At 44.6% G+C, this 20524-nt stretch overlaps 3 protein-coding genes across 3 annotated transcripts; all 3 read right to left on the bottom strand.

Annotated features, from left to right (window-relative positions):
• Positions 1-3624: 3624 nt before the first annotated feature.
• Positions 3625-3972, bottom strand: LOC119654086 (lysozyme 2-like). Its single transcript, XM_038059250.1, has one exon. The coding sequence runs from the start codon at positions 3970-3972 to the stop codon at positions 3625-3627; it is 348 nt and encodes a 115-aa protein (XP_037915178.1).
• A 4568-nt stretch (positions 3973-8540) lies between these two features.
• On the bottom strand, positions 8541-8888 carry LOC119654087 (lysozyme 2-like). Its single transcript, XM_038059251.1, has one exon. It carries the CDS (start codon positions 8886-8888, stop codon positions 8541-8543), a length of 348 nt encoding a protein of 115 aa, XP_037915179.1.
• Positions 8889-13187: 4299 nt separating this feature from the next.
• On the bottom strand, positions 13188-13535 carry LOC119654088 (lysozyme 2-like). Its single transcript, XM_038059252.1, has one exon. It carries the CDS (start codon positions 13533-13535, stop codon positions 13188-13190), a length of 348 nt encoding a protein of 115 aa, XP_037915180.1.
• Positions 13536-20524: the final 6989 nt, after the last annotated feature.

Here is a 20524-nt window from a genome sequence, read left to right on the forward strand (position 1 = left end):
AAGCTGAAACCTAGGGATTTCGGTGAGAGAACCCGTGACGAGGCCACTCACCCGCGGTCGACCAGCGAACGTCAAAATGAACGCATTTTTCTCGCTTCCTCCCAGTCCTGTCAACATCCTGAAAGAAAGGCTTGAGTCTATCTATGGAGATCGTCTTGGGCTTACCAGCGACGCCCAGACTGAACGAGTGCTCTCCATGCTGGAGGACCTTACAAGGGCCCTTGTAGGGTCACTGAAGCAGCTACCGGAATGTATCAACCCTCACCAGAACCAGTGTACAAACTTCAAAGTAACGAAAGGCAAAATCTGCGACCGGGACGGCCCGTCACGCGCCATAATGGCTGCCTTCAGCGTCTGATGCCAACGCCCTAACATCCCATTGGATTGCGAACGATATGCAATTGTCCACTGAGGTTTGAATCCCAGGGGCTTCCCGAGCTCCGAGAAGAGAGTAGATTCAAACTGCATTCCCGGATCTGTGACAATGACGGCGGAAATATCAAAGTGCGAAACCCACTCTCCAGGGAGGGTCTCAGCACATGACTGTGTTGTTATGTTCATCAGAGGTGTTGCCTCGGGCTACCACCTAAATCAATCAATGATCGTGACAGACCATGTGCCATCGACCGGAACAGGTGATAATCGGAAGGGGCTAAGTCTGGTGAATACGGCGGGTGGGGTAAAACTTCCCAGTTGAGTGTTTCCAAGTATGTTTTTACCGGCGCCGCAACATGTGGACGAGCATTATCGTGTAAAAGAATAATTTTGTCGTGTCTGGAGTAGTAATGGGCGCGTTTTTCCTTAAGTGCCCGACTCAATCTCATCAATTGTGTTCGGTAGAGAGCTCCAGTAATGGTTTCGCTTGGTTTCAGCAATTCATAATACACGACACCAAGCTGATCCCACCAAATACACAGCATAAGTTTTTTTCCATGAATATTCGGCTTAGCTGTCGATGTTGATGGTTCGCCGGGCTTAACCCATGACTTTCTCTTCTTTGGATTATCGTAGTGAATCCATTTTTCGTCACCAGTGACTATACGATGCAAAAAACTCTTTTTTTTATTCCTGGCAAGCAGCATTTCACTCATGCATAATCGGCGTTCAACGTCTCTCGGCTTTAGTTCATATGGAACCCAATTTCCTTGTTTTTGAATCATTCCTAACGATTTTAAACGATGTGAAATTGCTTGTTGAGTCACTTGTAATGTAAGTGCAAGTTCTTTTTGCGTTTGGGACGAATCTTCCTCCAATAGTACTTCTAATTCCATGTCTTCGTACACTTTCGGCCTTCCACTGCGTTCTTTGTCCTTCACGTAAAACTCACCGTTCTTAAACTTTTGAAACCATTCCTGACAACTTCTCTCACTTAAAGCAGCTTCACCATATGCTTCTAGAAGCAATCGATGCGCCTCAGCTGCAGATTTTTTCAAATTAAAGAAGTAAATCAAAAGTTCCCGCAAATGATGCTTATTCGGCACAAAACTTGACATTTTTGCACGAAAAAAATTACGTGATGCTGATACGGAATCACTAGTACTTTAAGGTTATGGTGTTGCCGGATGACGAAACTTGGGATATTACGTTTTACATCTGGCAATTTCTCCATAACCTTCTGGTGGGGCAATCTTTTGACAAACCGCGAAAACTTATTTGTACACCTAATAAAAATATTCCTCTTCCTACAGTAGGTAATCAAGATCGCCTCCCTCTTTTGTTCCGCAAGATCAAGCTCCATCCGCACTTTTATGGCGCTAATGTTTTCGCTAGCGTACACTTCAACATCTTCTGGTTGTTTTGCGATGACTAGATCATCTGCAAAACCGATTATCGTGGCGCCCTTAGGCACGGGAAAGACAAAGACCCCATTGTACATCGCGTTCCACAGGAGAGGACTCAACACTGAGCCATGTGGTACTCCTGCGGTGACTGTGTACTACCTGGATCCCTCATTCAGAGTTGAACATATTTTTGACATCCAACGTCACCACGGCACAGTTTTTAGACTATTAGACGACATCACTTCGATCGTTAAGTGAGCTTTCCGAAATCCAAATGGTGGGATGGGCGAGTCATGCCTTTTACCACCTTTGTCTTCTTGTGTAAGTCCAACTATGAACATGAGCAGCGAAACTCGTTTATGAGACGTGGTCTATAATCCACGAGCTATTAAGTCGCCAACGGTAGCTGCTTTGTAGTCAACATGATGACTCTAAGTACTTCCGTCCTTCATTTCTGAAGAACTACATATGTAAAAGTTCCTTTGTAATTTCTGGTCTTTCAACTAATTAAAGAGTTCCATGTTTCTCTTGTCTATAATGTTGATCGTCCAGGGTTCAGGGGAGCTAGCATCAGAATGCAAAGTAGAAAGTTGGCTTGCCAGAAGAGATAAATAGTTGATACTCAAGTATAATCTTTAGAAGAGTCGAAAAAAAACTTATTCAGAAGAAAGAATGATCAATATCTTTCTCACCTTGCGCAAAGTGATGAATCTGTCAGAAAAATTTGAACATGCCAAGCAAGTAGGCAATAACGGACTACTGTTGGATCACTCTCAAGACCATTCCACATCAACAACGATCTACGACAAGGGGATGCGCTATCATGCGTCCTCTTTAACCTGACTCTAGAGACAGTGATCCGTGCTGCTGATGTAAATGCAAGAGGTACGATCCTCTTCAAGTCCACCCAACTACTGGCCTATGCTGACGATATCGATATCGACATCATGGGAAGAACCACCCGGGACGTACAAACTGCCCTCATCCAGATCGAGCAGGCGGCCATTGAGTCGAGATCTTGGGCTGCACATCAATGAAGGCAAGACAAAGTATATGGTCAGCATCGAAAACCAACCAACCAACAACATCAAACCGCACTGGTCAAACGGGAAGAATAAAGATAGCAGTATACAACCTTGAGACCGTTGATAATTTCTCCTATCTGGGGTCGAAAATCACAACCGATAACAACTACGATGATGAAATCCGCGCACGGTTGTTGTCAGCCAACAGAGCCTATTTCAGCCTACAAAGACTGTTCCGCTCGAAACGTCTCACCATAGGGTCAAAGCTCTTACTGTACAAAACTATGATCTTGCCAGTCCTCATGTATTCCTCGGAAACTTGGGTTCTTAACAAGAAAAATTGCGAACTCTTGACCGCGTTCGAGAGAAGAATCCTCTGAAGAATTTTTGGCCCCCTACATGAGGATGAACGAGTCCGTAGCCTACACAATTACGAAATCTATAAGCAATACCATGACCGTCCGGTTGTGGATAAAATCCGGCTCAATAGGTTATGGTGAGCGGGTCACTTAATCCGTATGGATGAGAATGATCCCACCCGGAAAGTCTATAAGGGCAATATCTATCGTAGAAAGAGAAGACGAGACAGACCCTGCCTAAGGTAGAGCGATGGCGTAGGTCAGGACGCCAGACAGCTTTTAGGGATATCAAATTGATGGACCTCGGCGCAAAACCGGGATGTCTGAAGTTCCTTATTAAGGCAGGCCTAAACCGGATACTGGTTGTTGCGCCGTTGATGATGATGTTGCAATACATGGAAATTATCAAAGTCAACCATTTCTCATAAAACCTCTTTATTAAAATTTAACATCAGCTCCTTAGATGCAGTCAGCAACACTTGGGGCAGTTCCGTTACAATAGTTAAGCCATCCATACCAGGCCTTGAATCCTTGTTGTTGGTAGACAAGTTGGGCACACTTCCAGGAAGCGGACAAGTTTCCGAGAAGAGCGGTACAGGCGATTCCACAGCTATTGTAGGAGGAGACGTTTCCTTGACACCACCATTGGTTGTTGATTTGGAAGAGACCGAAATCTTGGGTTCCGTTGTAGTTGATGGCTCCGACGGCTTGATCGTTGAAGGATGATTCGTGTTGGATCAAACAGATCCAGTTGGCGAGAGTGATCATGTTGGTTACACCATAATCGTGGTAGAGGATACGAGCCATTTCGCAACGGCTGTAGATCCTGGCTTGAGCACAGGAAACGAGAACAAGGAGGGCAATAACTGCGATGGCTTTCATCTTGGATACTTCGGTTCTTCGTACACTGAAGGAACTGATGAGGATCCGTTCCAATGTCCGTTCTTTTATACCACTGCTTTCAAACATAACTAAACACTAAAGTTGTGATTGCATTTAATTTCAGATTACAATTGTGTGGATTCATTTTAGTTCTTTTTAATAATCAAACCACGATTTTGGAATAAATAATTTAAAATTGCGCTTCTTCTCGGAGATTAGATAGGCTGAACACCTGCAATCTTGTGTCATATTTTATGGAAATTTTCTTGAAAACTCCACCTTTCCCGATTATTAATAAGATAGGTTGATTAGTCTATTATTGTTATTACTAAAAATAGGTGAAGCAAAGACAAGAAAGGATTTTTTTTTGTCTCTGGTATGATATTTATTATCATATACCGATATTCATGGAACAATTTCTTCACTTCCTTAATGTAAAGAGTATTCTAGTCTGGAGCAACTAGTTCACCTATCGCGCCTCCCTTCACCTTTCGCTGATTTTCAACAAAACGTGATCTGAAGATGTTTTTCCGGATAATTTGAAGGAGGCACGTAGCATCAGCTATCGGCCTATAATACTCCTTGCTCTGCTTCTAAAATTCTGCAAAAATATGTCAAAGATGGCTTTTCGTCTTGCTTCGGACATCATTGCTAAGGAAAACCATATTTTTTTAGGGGGTGTGCTCGACTGTAACTAATTTATCGGAGTTTACCAGCTCTGTTGCTAAATCCCTCAATAGTAAAAAAGACGTGCATACAATTTATAATGATTCCTCCAAAGCTTTCGACTCCGTTGATCATATCCTGCGTCTCAAGAAGCTCGATTCGTATGGCTTCACGCCATCAGTACTTTTCTGATTAGGGCCTTACTTATGTGGTAGAGTGAACAGGGTCTCCTTCAACCATCCAGTCTCAACTCCTTCTTTCCCCTCATCTGGAGTGCCGTGTCCTATCATATACCGTTGAAAGTGAAGAAATACTCTCTAAGGATCCGGTTTGTATTGCTAACATCAAAGTTTAGTTGTAAAATTTTACGGTATAAACCAACCACTTCGGTTCGAATGCCCTCCCTTCAACATAGATACAATTTGATAGTTGTGGTTTGTTCGAAAGAGTTATCTTGCTCGCAGGAGACTTTTTACCTTGTGGCAGATACTAAACCATGGGTGAGACTTTGACCATAGCTGGTGGTGGCGTTTGCAGACTTCTATCAACGACTGTGAATCTTCCTGTGCCCACCGAAGCATCAACGAACTAAACGGACTCCGGAGGGTACTGATCCTTGCTCCATCAATTTCATTCCATCGAAAAAGGCTTTCAACAGCATGAACAGGGAATGTAGCCCCGTTGATGAACTTTGATTTTAGGGAATATCAAATGATGCACTTTGTCGGCACCATGTATTGAGAAAGAGCAAAAATTCCACCTTGAGAAAGTACGAAAACTCCATCGCTGGTTATACCGTGCAATGGAACCCATTATCCCTGAATGGCGGACGAGTGTCTCACTTAAAATCTCTGGCATCGTGAAGTATGTGAGGTTTGTCCTAATTATCCACGTTGGGCACCTAATCATTTCGAAGGAAACGGATAAAAGAAGCAAAGACTATCAACGTCTTTAGAAGCTCGCCTTTTCTGGTGGTTTGATCGTTAACAAAAAAGCAACTTGGTTAATAATAGTTGGATTTCCAGTAAACTTTTCGATATCGTTCTCCATATTATTGCCTAGGTTATGTCCATTCCCCTTTACATATGTTACCAAGACTGTTTAGCGCATCCCTGTGCAGCCCCAACAATTTGGGGTTTGGGACCTTAGCCTCTACTAAACACTTCTTCGTGGTGAGATGCGAATACTTTGGCTCTGCTCTCATTAATTTTGACCCCACTCCAGGGTTTGTTCCTAACAGAGATTCTCTGATTGTTGGCTTATTGATCTTTAAGCTTTTTTACCAAATATCCATTGGAACTATTTTTATTTGAACAATTCAAAAAAATTTTTATAAATAATTTTCCGATGGCACAAGCAAAAATTGGCGAGGAAAACCTCTCATAAACCTGCCCAAATTACCTACTACTGAATGCAAGCAAAGAGAAGAAGGAGACCGTTTTGTGACTTTGAAAAAAGGAGATTGATCTCGGTTTTGATGCAGTAGATGTGTTTGTCTGGGGAAGAAAAAAAGAGTTCTTAACGAAATAAAAAACCGAAAGTTCGATGTAGTGAGTCAACTCCAGTTTAACTAATAATTTGGACTCTACTCATTTGTGCACAGAAATCCTCTCTAAAATGGGGATATTTTAAGATCCACCTCATCACTGGAAAGCAATTTCCATTCATTATAGTAAATAGTTTATTTTAAGAATTCCTCCAAGCTGAAACCTAGGGATTTCGGTGAGAGAACCCGTGACGAGGCCACTCACCCGCGGTCGACCAGCGAACGTCAAAATGAACGCATTTTTCTCGCTTCCTCCCAGTCCTGTCAACATCCTGAAAGAAAGGCTTGAGTCTATCTATGGAGATCGTCTTGGGCTTACCAGCGACGCCCAGACTGAACGAGTGCTCTCCATGCTGGAGGACCTTACAAGGGCCCTTGTAGGGTCACTGAAGCAGCTACCGGAATGTATCAACCCTCACCAGAACCAGTGTACAAACTTCAAAGTAACGAAAGGCAAAATCTGCGACCGGGACGGCCCGTCACGCGCCATAATGGCTGCCTTCAGCGTCTGATGCCAACGCCCTAACATCCCATTGGATTGCGAACGATATGCAATTGTCCACTGAGGTTTGAATCCCAGGGGCTTCCCGAGCTCCGAGAAGAGAGTAGATTCAAACTGCATTCCCGGATCTGTGACAATGACGGCGGAAATATCAAAGTGCGAAACCCACTCTCCAGGGAGGGTCTCAGCACATGACTGTGTTGTTATGTTCATCAGAGGTGTTGCCTCGGGCTACCACCTAAATCAATCAATGATCGTGAGGCAAGATTTGTAGCATGCGAGTCTCGCAAGGGGCCTATAATATCGAAAAATATAGTGTGGAAGCACCTTATCGACCTAGGGAATTCACCTACTTCCTTTCTAGGATATCTAGTGGCATGCAATGTAATCTTTGGCCCAATTGTTCACGTCCTGCTTCATGGAGGCTAACCGATTCGCTGTCCAAATACCAGGATGGGCAAGATCGTGCACGGAGCGAAACACTTCCATACGAAAAGCACTCGGAATATATGGCCTAGGTCCGTTATCAGAGATCTCGCCCCAGATAGAGGAAAGGAGTGTGAGCCAAAGATATGGCACTCCTTGAACTTGTATTTGGTGCCCGATCGCAAGCTCTGAAAGACTGCGTGGTCCTTCTGGGTCAGAGCGATTGCCGAAAAATTGGCTGCGGCTGGGATGTTGATCTCGGAGACAAAGCGAATAAGTTGTCTTTATCGGACACATGTTGAATATCCGATGTGATTTGGCTAATTTAGGCTAAGTGTAGAAGTTTGCGAGTAGACGCTTTGTCAGGATTTTGCCGGTAGACAAAAGGCAGGGCCTTAAGGTCTGTGAACAAGGTGAACCTGCCTTCAAGGGAATATTGGAAGTGCCTGATACTCAGCTATACGGCTAATAATTCGCGATAATAGGCGCTATAATTCAACTGAGTGAGATTCAACTATTTTTAAAGGAAACCCAACGGTTCCCACCTTTGATTCACCCTTCGGTGAAGAGCAGTTCCTATTACTGTGTCTGAGGCTGTGACGAGCGCACCTAGAGGTACATCTTGTTGAAGAAATGTCAAAATATTAGCATCTACCAGCTGTTGTTTGGTGGTTTCAAACGCTTAGACGGTTTCTGGAGCCCACACAAACACTCGCGAATCCTTGGCCTTAGGACTAGACAGGAAGGCCTTGTGGTGAGCGACTTTGGGCAGGAAACAACGGTAGAAGTTTACCATGCCCAAGAACCTTCTAAAGTCTTTGACTGTCTTTGGCAGAGGGAAGCTCGCGATGGCTTCCAGCTTGTCTGAGTTGGATTGAATGCCGTCAGGCGTGATGAAATCGCTTAGAAATTCCCTTTGGTGCTTGAGAAATTGCATTAATCAACATTGAGAAATACACTCGAGATGTGTCAAATTCTCGGACTCGGAAGAAAACGCAACGTCATTCAAATAGACGAAAAGGTGTCTTTGAAATGTCTTCGGGAGTTACAGAGATTTGGCGGTAGGCGCTGGCGGGATACCAAGTCGAACTAGCAAGACAGTTTGCCAAATAATACACGAAGTCTTGGATGAATCGAATGGTGAGGACCAAATGGAAAGAAGATGACCAACTGCTGTTGCACCTTCGAGAAAATTGAGAAACCAGTAGTGTTGGTGTGGTGATGGACATCATGATTAACTGTCAAGCACCCAAACTCCTGTTACCCTGATGGGGAATAATGGAACAACGATAAAATATACCAAAACCAAATGTTTTTCATAAAAAGGGTTTATTAAAATTTAACATCAGCTCCTTAGATGCAGTCAGCAACACTTGGGGCAGTTCCGTTACAGTAGTTGAGCCATCCGTACCAGGCCTTGAATCCTTGTTGCTGATAGACAAGTTGGGCACACTTCCAGGAAGCTGGCAAGTTTCCGAGGAGAGCGGTACAAGCAATTCCACAGCTATTGTAGGATGAAACGTTTCCTTGACACCACCATTGGTTGTTGATTTGGAAGAGACCGAAATCTTGGGTTCCGTTGTAATTGATGGCACCAACGGCTTGATCGTTGAAGGATGATTCGTGTTGGATCAAGCAGATCCAGTTGGCGAGGGTGATCATGTTGGTTACACCATAATCGTGGTAGAGGATACGAGCCATTTCGCAACGGCTGTAGACCCTGGCCTGGGCACAGGAAACGAGAACAAGGAGGGCAATAACAGCGATGGCTTTCATCTTGGATACTTCGGTTCTTCGGTACACTGAAGGAACTGATGAGGATTGGTTCCAGCGTCCGTTCTTTTATACCCCTGCTTTCAAAGATAGCAAAAAATAGAAGTCGAGACTGCATTCAGATAACAATCATTTGCATCATTTTTTTAGCTCGTTTTGACAATCGAAATTCGATTTTGAAACAAAATAACTTCAAATTACTCTTCTTCTCAGAGATTAGATAGGTTTGGAACCTCCTATCATATGTGATCTTTTATGTAAATTTTCTTGAAGACTCGTCTTTTCAGCGATTGTTGATAAGATAGGTTGATTGATCTATTATTGTTATAGCTAAAATAGTATCGAAAAACAATGACAAACTTTTTCTTTCACTAGGACGATATCTATATAGCAGAAGCCAATATATAGGAAAGGATTTCTTCCCCTCAGTGTATGGAGAATTTCAACCCAGGACAATTAGTTCCGGGAGCGAGGGTCACCAAATGAATGTAGGGAGCTTCAAAAAGATGCCATGTGCATTGAATTCCGCTGCGTCCTCCGGACAAGGCAGCATGAAGAACGTCAGCGATAATTAAGAGGAAACATATCGGTAACAGGATTCAGCTCTGGCGGACTCCGCTTTGAACCTCAAGATCCTTCGAGATTTTACCTGGGACAGCATGTAAAATTTGCGCAATCATATGTTGCTCTAATAATAGATGTTAGTTTATCCGGAATGCCCGTCCTACGTAGAGCACTCCAGATACACTCCCCATTCACGCCATTGCAAGTTTTTCGATGAAGAGCAGGTGAAAGAAAGATCTTAACCCCGCGCACTTTTCGAAAATAATCCGTATTGATGTGGTCAATGCAGGAGGATCCGGAGCGGAAACCAGCCATTATACTAAAGCGGGTGGTGAAAATGAAACATCGTAATTAAAGGGCTTTTACTGGCAGCTATCTCAACATCGAAGAGATTATTAAATGGTATTCTGAAACATTTTCATGGTTAGCTTTTTCCCTAAGGAATCTTTTAACTTTTTTCAAGGATGTATATGGGTGACTCAACTTAGTGATTGCATGTTTAGAGAATCGTTTACGGTTTAGATCTCTGGGGTGCCATTGGTCCAAACCTGCAAATGTCGGGTTCTTTTTCTGAGGCCACTGTTTTGGACTCAGAAGTAGGCGGACTGCGGAAAAATCGTTAGCAATGTAAGTCCCATTTCTCTGTGCACATCAATTTAAAGGGCTTTGTAGTTTTGTTAAGTCCGGTTCACACTGAGGAAGAGTTATTTCATTGCCATTCTCTCCACATTTAACCTTTAGCGGGAAAACCTTTGGAATAACGACTTCTTCAATAAAACTTAATCTAAAGACTCTGAAGGTTTTGGTGTAACTATAGTAGCAATTTCCTTAAATGCCCTAATACTTCTTCAATGATAAGCTTTTTAATCGAATTTTCAACAAATCGCCACTGTTAATATCCCTTTTAGAAGATCGTTTGACGACCCCTTCGTCAAAGTACTTTGTGCAGTATTGCACCATGAATTATCACATGACAGTGCCAACAGTAGTAAACCGGTGCTCATTTTAGACCTAGCTTAGTAAGGACCCCGATTTTCTACAAAGGTCCAGCAATTCCATATCCCGAACCTGGCATTTTGGCCTCGCCTTCTTTTTCTGTCATCGACATTGTCCCTCTACGAACTTTATTTCCACAAATTGGCTAGCCCCCCTTGTCAAGTCGGATGTTGAACACCAAACAGTGGAAATAGCGCCCACAGATTTGTTGGGGGCCAACCATTTTTCGGTTATCGGTAACAGCTAATTGCTTAGCAGCTCCTGTCTTACGCAGAGAGCGCATGTTCCATGGGAAATACCATAAATCCTTTGTTCTTTTTCTGTGTCATCGTTTTGCGTCTTATCCAGTCTGAGGCTGTTTTCGTGGCTTTGTGTTGAGTAATCATAATTGATACGGTTGTTCTTTCAAGCCCAACCTGGGGGCACAGTTTTTCCTTTTGCAGTTGCCGGAGACTCACTTAATCTTTCTCTGGTTTTCATTAAGAAAGGACTTCCAGTAATCATCACATAAAGGTTGAGATACCATTGGATCGCTTTTCATTGGATCAGCAGGTGTTTCCCACTTTCTCCATTGACCTCTAGTACTAGTACGCGCGTCCGAATTTTCAACGACTGAGCCTAGTGAAATAGACAATAGGCGTAAATTCCTTGGCCAATGCTATCAGCCAATGGTAAACTGTATTATGAAATTGTTTTTCCCATCAGCGCAACTTGGGTAAAATGACATTCCTCAGTTAGATTTGTCTGCAATGGAAGCAACGAACGTCTTAAATCTAAAATTTGTCAGAATGCCATCCACCTGGTGGCCTCCTCGCCTTTTATCGTTTTGAGTGATGGCCGACTGTCAAAAGCAATGAACGGCGCTCCGTGGCAATGGGGGTGAAGGTATTACGTAGGATCGGTGGCATAACATTCAATGATCCGAAATAGGCCCATCCGCGATTGGTATGGGATGAAGGCTTTTGGTTCGTCAAATATTTCATAAACCTGCACCTGTTGTACCTGATTCGCCCCCCGTCTTCGTCATGCTCTCAGTTCACCTTCATGGTTCACACCAAAAAGATAATACCGACCTCTAAATTGATTTTTCGACGCGAGCTTCGTATTCTTGTGTAAGCAGCTGGTGGAATTCGTCGATTTGCCTCCTTACCGAAGTCTATATATTGTTGCCCGCAGTGGTGAAGGATCGTGACATGAACTTAATGTCGTCCGTGTATTTGGTTAAATCTGTAGGACTGTGTACCTTCGGCAGCTATCAGAAACTTTAGTCGATTCGCTGCCTCAAATGCGTTAGGCAAGATTCTCAAAGTAGAATAAGTGCCGCTGGAATGCGAAAATGACCGTTATTCTGTACATTATATTACGTCGTTTAAAATGGAGTAAAACCCAAATTGGGAAATACTGGATAAACCACACATATGCTCTATAGTTGTCGGTTTGTGACAATTTAATGTGCTTTAATACACTCCACGAAATTTGCGCCCCGTCTCCACTGTTCTACGCCATGAAGTTCTAGGTTGACCCGCCCATAGGCCAAGCTGGTACAGTGAACTTAATTGTAACACCAATGCACTGTCACTCCCGCTTTGGGACCATAAAACCTCGATGGTGAAATACAGACGCGAATTAATAAAAGCTTCGAACTTTAGAGTGACAGTGGCAGTGACTTTCTATGTAGCACTCTCCAGAAACATGAACAGAAAATCGGCGTGGAACATTCTAAACTTGTGTTAAGACAGTTACATTTCAAAATTTTGAACGTCGAGATCAATGCTGTCGATGTTCTGCATACACTGCCAAACTGAGAACTGCAGTCAAAGCAGCTTGTGTCGCTTTGAGAAGAAATAGTTCCTTCGGATGTTCTTGCTACGTAAAACATTCCAAATACACTTCCTATCCACGCTGTCAAAATCTTTCCCGAAATCACTAAAACAAGCAAATGATGTGGTGAAGCATCAGAAAATGAAGTAAACGCTCGTCTTGCGAGTCTTCGCCAGTTCACTTCCTAGCTGCTGCTGCGCCAATGATTATAGACTAAGGACCCTGACTTTTTCAGTATGCAAAGTGCCTTTCCAGTCCTGCCTTCGTCTGCCATACTTACGTATAACCTTTTCAAACGCTAGATTTTTTAAAACCCTTTCGGTCTCATTAGCAATCCCATGATTTGATCCAGGTGATTTTTTGCCAAAAAAAGTGAGAAACTTTATTTATAGACAGATACTCAACCATTTAGAACAGATACAATCGAAAACATCACATGGTGTAATACGAGAAGTAGAAATTTTCATGCTGAAACTGTCAACCTCCTTCACAAGACTCAAAACACAAGTTTCAGAGACTTTTTGTTACATGTTCTTAATTTTGCCTTTTTCAGGATCAGGCTTGTGTCCGATAAGGCCACGGCTGTTAATGACTGGCTTGGCTTTGGCATTAGCTTTATCAAATTTCTCGCAGGAATCTATCTTTTCCAATGAAATAACAATGCCCCCGGCCCGAGTGGTGAATCTGTCAGAAATATTTCGATATGTAAGGCAAATAAAACAATTAGAGGCAGTCAGTCCTTGTACCCTAATCGCGAATAAAAAACTCCAGTCTAACTATATCAACAGATTATTAAAGACAAATATTTTTCGTAAAAGCTCTTTATTAAAATATAACATCAGCTCCTTAGATGCAGTCAGCAACACTTGGGGCAGTTCCGTTACAATAGTTGAGCCATCCGTACCAGGCCTTGAATCCTTGTTGTTGGTAGACAAGTTGGGCACACTTCCAGGAGGCTGACAAGTTTCCGAGAAGAGCGGTACAGGCAATTCCACAGCTATTGTAGGAGGAGACGTTTCCTTGACACCACCATTGGTTGTTGATTTGGAAGAGACCGAAATCTTGGGTTCCGTTGTAGTTGATGGCTCCGACGGCTTGATCGTTGAAGGATGATTCGTGTTGGATCAAACAGATCCAGTTGGCAAGGGTAGTCAAGTTGGTTACACCATAATCGTGGTAGAGGATACGAGCCATTTCGCAACGGCTGTAGATCCTGGCTTGAGCGCAGGAAACGAGAACAAGGAGGGCAATAACTGCGATGGCTTTCATCTTGGATACTTCGGTTCTTCGGTACACTGAAGGAACTGATGAGGATTGCTTCCAGTGTCCACCCTTTTATACCCATACCGGTTTCAAAGATAGCCAGATATTGAATTCATAATTGCATTTAATTTCAGATAAGAGTAATTTGCATTCGTTTTAGTTGTTTTTCACAATCAAACCTAGCTTGTCAAAAAAGGACTTCAAATTGCTCTTCTTCTATAAGATTAGATAGGTTTGATACCTCTAATCTTATGTGATTTTTTATGGAAATTTTCTTGATGACTCGAATTTTCGTCAATTGCTGATAAAAATTATTGATTGGTGTATTATTATTACTATTATTGCTAAAAATAGGCCGCTTTCTATGAGTGTATTATGGAGTAAAACATGGTAAATTTATCAACAAGAGCATGTTATCATTTCCCTCACATCGTCCAGGAACTACGTAATGGAAGCATATTGTTTTTTAACGCGGCAGCGATGGTTCTTATCTGTTTATGCATCTGTTGGAAAAGCTATTGCAATGTGGGCATGGCCTTAGTTATCTATAAAGTAGCAGTACATTGTCAAGCGGGGTATATGGCTTCTAGTCCAGCTTCTGTTCCGAGTTCTGCTTAGGGTTCCCGGAGTTTCATCCTTTTCTGCAAAAGTTTTGAACGGAAACAGTTTTCATTCGAAGCAAAAAACTTGCGTTGTCTCTTATTGACAAATGAACTAGAAATCAAATTAAATTTATGATACAAGAATATGGCGGTCAAAGGGTAGTGTAGGTCAGAGGGCGAAACGTAGGTTGGTACCCACGATGGGGCATAAAACCTGGCAAATGCCTGTTGGTGATCGCTGGGAGTTCTGTCTTCATGAAAAAATGCAGACGGAGAAGGATGAAGGCGAGTCCCCCGCGCCTAAAAACGGGACCAAATCTGCCAACTGGTCCTCCAGGTTGGTGGTTGGGTAGGGCTGACAACCCTACATGGAAAACCGATGTTACGAAGCCGCGGAAGGAGCCTCGGACAGAATGGATTTTACAACGACGAACCCGCGAACAACAACGGATTAACGATTTGCGCATTTTCTCATGGAACGTGCGCTCCCTGTATAGACCGAATGCCGCTGAGCAGATAGCTGAAACCCTGTCCCAATATAAGGCTAATGTAACAGCGTTGAAAGTGATGCACTCTGCGTTTGCGAGGCAAGTTTAGAAATATAAGCCTCATAAACGTTCACGCCCCTACAAAAGGAGACTGCAAAGTCGGAGAAGGATACCTTCTGCGAGACAGTTAAGAGTGAATACTGAAGCCATTCACAACCCAGCCCTCCGCAACACCTATAAGGGCGAAATGGATACCGCAATAACCGCAGTCAACAGAGATCCTGGAGATGAAGCATCAACAAATGATCTTCAAAACCACCTGAAGAGCATTACCATTGATACGGTCACAAAGATACTTGGCCCCAGCCGCAAGAAAAGTCGGAACGGCTGGTTTGACTATGAATGTAAGCTGGCAACGGAACGGAAGAATGGTGCATACCGAATAATGTTACATTCTCAAATACCCGAGCACAAGCGGAGACTATCACGAACTCTGTCGAGCGGAGAAGCGACTTCACAAACGGAAAAAGGAAGTGTGGAAGGATCAACAAGTCTGTGGACTCGAAGAGTACAGGGAGCAATCGCACCAGGCGCAGAAGTTTTACCAACAAGTCAGTTGGAAGCCTTATACACTTCAATGCTTTTCCTGACGGGATAAGGAGGAAAATCTGATTTCCGACAGAATGAGCATATTGGAGCGAGGAGTTGAGTATTTTGATGCTGTGCTCAACAACGAAAAATTCGGTATTATCTGTCCCATATATAGAAAGGATGTTCGGATAGCTCACTGGTTAGAGCACTGGGTTGTCATACGGAAGGCCGCGGTTCAAATCTCGCTGGTGGCAGTGGGATTTGTATCGTGACTTGACGGCGGATACCAGTCGACTTAGCTGTGAATGAGTAGCTGAGTCAAATTAAGGTAATAATCTCGGGCGAGCGCAATGCTGACCACATTGCCTCCTATCGTGTTCTGTAGTGTACCGTTACGGTCATGAATGAAGTGCTCTAACACACTTCAAGGCCCTGATCCAATATGGATTGTTGCGCCAACGATTATTATATTATATATAGAAAGGAGGTGGTCAAAGGGTAGTATAGGTCCCGGGGCGAAACGTGGATTGGTACCCACGATGGAGCATAAAACCTGGGAAATGCCTGCTGAACCAACACCAACAGCTCTACTACCAAACCCTATCTCCACCTCCACGTGGTGACCGCTGGGAGCTCTTTCTTGACGAAAAGCTGCAGACGGAGAAGGATGAAGGCGAGTCTCCCGCGCCTAAAAACGGGACAAATTGTACCAACTGGTCCTCCAGGTTGGGGGTTGGGTAGGGCTGACAACCCTACACGGAAAACAAACTGTTACGAAGCCACAACAGGAGCCTCGGATAGGACGGATGTTAAAACGACGGACCCGGCAACGACAAAGGAACAACGATTTGCGCATTTTCTCATGGAACGTGCGCTCCCTGTACAGAGATGAAGCTGATAAGCAGCTAGCCGATACCCTGTCCCAATATAGGGCTGATGTAACAGCGTTGCAAGAGATGCGATGGACAGGGACCGGTTTCCTGGAGAAGAGCCACTACACCATATATTATAGCGGCCATCCAGTAAACCATGTGCTCGGAGTAGGTTTCTTAGTCAGCCAAAAAATGAAACCTGCTGTTATCGGCTTTGAAAGTATAAGCGAACGGCTATGCACTCTGCGCTTGCGAGGCAAGTTTAGAAATATAAGCCTCATAAACGTTCACGCCCCTACAGAGGAGACTGCAGAGTCGGAGAAGGATACCTTCTACGAGGCAGTAGAAAGAGCCCTCGAAGCCTGTCCCAGATATGATATCAAAATCATACTTGGGGATTTTAACAGCCAAGTAGGGAAGGAGCCCGTATTCAGGCGATACGTTGGCTCCCATAGCTTACACGAAAAAACAAATGATAACGGACTGCGGACTATTCAATTAGCAGGGTCACACGAAATGGTTGTTGGAAGTACCTGGTTTGCGCGGAAAGCGGTCCACAAACATACGTGGGCCTCTCCAGACGGGACCACTTTCAACCAAATTGACCACGTGTTGATCGAACGCCGCCACCTCTCAGCCTTGATGAATGTCAGAACATATAGGGGGGCCAATATAGACTCGGATCACTATCTCGTTGGCATGGTGCTCCGAGCTCGAATAACAATACCACCTAGAATCCCCTCTGACAATCAGGTGAGAGTGAACACTGAAGCCATCCACAACACAACCCTCCGAAACACCTATAAGCGGGAAATGGATGCCGCAATAACCGCAGTCAATAGAGGACCTGGAGATGAAGCATCAACTAATGATCTTCACAACCACCTGAAGAACGTTATCATGGATACGGCCACAAATATACTTGGCCCCAGCCGCAAAAGGAGTCGGAACGGCTGGTTTGACGATGAATGTAAGCTAGCAACAGAACGGAAGAATGCCGCATACCGAGTAATGTTGCATTCTCAAAGAACGCGGGCACGCGCAGAGACTTATCACGAACTCCGTCGAGCGGAGAAGCGACTTCACAGACGGAAAAAGGAAGCCTGGGAGAACCAACAAGTCTGTGAACTAGAAAAGTACAGGGAGCAACCGCACCAGGCGCGGAAGTTTTACCAACAAGTCAGCAGGATGAAGCCTTATACACCTCGATGCTCATCCTGCCGAGACAAAGAGGGAAATCTGATTTCCGACAGAATGGGCATATTAGAGCGATGGGTTGAGTACTTTGATGAGCTACTGAACAACCAGAACATCGGCGAGTTGGAGGTCCCGCCAACTGAAGACGACGGACAAATACTGCCACCAACAGTCCGTGCAATTCATCGGCTAAAAAATCATAAGTCGCCAGGAGCCGATGGAATTACAGCCGAATTGGTTAAATATGGAGGCGACCAGTTACACCAAGTGGTTCATCAACTTGTGCTCAAGGTATGGGACAGCGAATCAATGCCTGACGATTGGCAGCGAGGCATAATCTGTCTCATACATAAAAAGGGAGACATCACACAGTGCAGCAATTATAGAGGTATCACGTTGCTGAGTACCATCTATAAGATATTCTCCACTATCTTGCTAGGCCGGATAGCCCCATACGCCCAGAACATCATTGGCCCATACCAAAGAGGCTTCACTCCAGGCAAATCAGCAACAGATCAGATTTTCTCTCTGCGGCAGGCGATGGAAAAACTGTTGGAATATGGACAACAGTTGCACCATCTATTCATCGACTTTAAAGCCGCCTATGATAGCATAGCCAGGGTAAAACTGTACACGGCCATGAGAGAATTCGGTATCCCGACGAAATTAATAAGACTGACTAGGCTGGCCCTGACCAATGTGCGAGGCCAGATAAAAGCAGCAGGATCACTCTCAAGACCATTCGACATCAACAACGGTCTACGACAAGGGGATGCGCTATCATGCGTCCTCTTTAACCTGGCCCTCAAGAAGGTGATCCGTGATGCTGAGGTGAATGCAAGAGGTACGATCCTCTTCAAGTCCACCCAACTACTGGCCTATGCTGACGATATCGACATCATGGGAAGAACCACCCGAGACGTTCAAACTGCCTTCATCCAGATCGAGCAGGCGGCCATTGAGGCGAGATCTTGGGCTGCACATCAATGAAGGCAAGACAAAATACATGGTGGCAACGTCAGCACCGAAGACGAATCAACCAACAACATCAAACCGCATTGGTCAAACACAAGCACGAACAAGAATAAGGATAGGAGAATACAACTTTGAGACCGTTGACAATTTCTCCTATCTAGGGTCGAAAATCACAACCGATAACAACTACGATGATGAAATCCGCGCACGGTTGTTGTCAGCCAACAGAGCCTATTTCAGCTTACAAAGACTGTTCCGCTCGAAACGTCTCACCATAGGGTCAAAGCTCTTACTGTACAAGACTATGATCTTGCCAGTCCTCATGTATTCCTCGGAAACTTGGGTTCTTAGCAAGAAAAATTGCGAACTCTTGGCCGCGTTCGAGAGAAGAATCCTCCGAAGAATTTTTGGCCCCCTACATGAGGATGGACGATTCCGTAGCCTACACAATGACGAAATCTATGAGCGATACCATCACCGTCCGGTTGTGGATAAAATCCGGCTCAATAGGTTACGGTGGGCGGGTCACTTAATCCGTATGGATGAAGATGATCCCACCCGGAAAGTCTATAAGGGCAATATCTATGGTAGGAAAAGAAGACGAGGCAGACCCTGCCTAAGATGGAGCGATGGCGTGGGCCAGGACGCCAGACAGCTTTTAGGGATATCGAATTGGTGGACCTCGGCGCAAAACCGGGATGTCTGGAGTTCCTTATTAGGGCAGGCCTGGACCGGATACCGGTTGTTGCGCCGTTGATGATGATGATAGAAAGGAGGATCTCATGCAGAGGTAATGGCTTACTGAGTACCATCTATATTGTATAAATATTCCCCGCTATCTTGCTAGACTGCATAGCCCCACACGTCCAGCATATCATCGACCCATACCAAAGAGCCTTTACTCGAGACAAATCAGTAATAAATCAGATTTTCTCTCTGCGGCAAGTGACGGAAGAGCTGCCAGAATATGACCATCAGTTGCACCATCTTCTCATCGAATATGATAGCATTTTTGTTTTTGAGTTGCTGAATGCGTTTGCGCGAAAGGAGCTGGACTCTCGCAATAGTATGCTGCCGGACTACCAACTAAGCACCTCCCTGTGATCAGAGAACTAGCCTGGAACCGTTTAACAAATTACTTCAGGCTACCCCACACGCCCTCTCGAATTTAGGACCCTTCAAGTCGAAGAATCCCTTTCACCAATGGGAAGGGAAGGAAGGAAGGGAGTCGTTAGTTTATGGAACTCCTTGCCATCCGATCTCCCGAGTTCAATCTTCTTCGCAATAAGAAGACCGCAGCACGACTCCAGCTGCCAGCGTTCTTCATCGTCTCTCTGATAATGAGGTCTGGTGAGAGATCCCCTGTATCGGCGAAAAGCTGTTGACGAAAGCTGCCCCACCTTTCACAAGAGAAAAAGCGTCGTCCACCAATCCTGTGCAGGTAAGACTGAGAACCTAAATGACCACTTTACGCTCCTTGGCAAGGAGGGCAACGGTCATCACCCCAGCGATAACATTACCGCCGGTTCTCAAACAGTACGATACGCAGACACCACTCGCACCCGTCTACGATGCAAAGGTAACAATCTAGACCGACGTGTCAAAGGTATCGGTCTAGACCTCCGCACCATAGAGCAGAACCGACTGCGATGCTCCCGTAAGGAGACATATGCTATGTTCGCCATTAACTAGCTCTGCTTCAGCCCTGGCCGCTGCTGTTTCGATTTGCTCGAAGAAATCAAGCATTAAACCAAGGTATTTAACCGCTGGTTTTGACTCTATTATCGACTGGCCGATCGATATGGGACGCAGGGTCGGGATTCTCTTTCTGGTCAAGATGACCTCTCTGTGATCCCTATGCTAGTCCCGGCGTAATTTCTATCCTCCTCTGGCCCCCTAGCGTCTCGTAGAGCAGAGCGTGGTCTTGCAGATAATCAACTGAATATCCGCAAGAGATAGCTTGCCACATGGAATAAGTTCTCTAATGTAGCATATCTGTCCATCTTAGGGAATTGAAGGCAATTGTGACATCAAGCGAAGAGCACTATCCGTCGAGATCGGTGGCTTTGTGCCTTGGCTAGATAAATCACATCCACTACCTCCTTAACAGCACCCACCCACCGTGGATCTCCCTGTATACAGACGGCACCCTTGCTGATCAACGCGAGTCTGGCCACCTACCAGCGACGAGAAAA

This window comes from Hermetia illucens, chromosome 4, assembly GCF_905115235.1.
Source record: "Hermetia illucens chromosome 4, iHerIll2.2.curated.20191125, whole genome shotgun sequence".
Classification (NCBI taxonomy): Eukaryota; Metazoa; Arthropoda; class Insecta; order Diptera; family Stratiomyidae; genus Hermetia; species Hermetia illucens.

What these genes read in the sequence shown, in the direction of transcription:
- LOC119654087 (XM_038059251.1), bottom strand. Translation starts at nt 8,888, where the DNA reads ATGGCTCGTATCCTCTACCACGATTATGGTGTAACCAACATGATCACC.
- LOC119654086 (XM_038059250.1), bottom strand. Translation starts at nt 3,972, where the DNA reads ATGGCTCGTATCCTCTACCACGATTATGGTGTAACCAACATGATCACT.
- LOC119654088 (XM_038059252.1), bottom strand. Translation starts at nt 13,535, where the DNA reads ATGGCTCGTATCCTCTACCACGATTATGGTGTAACCAACTTGACTACC.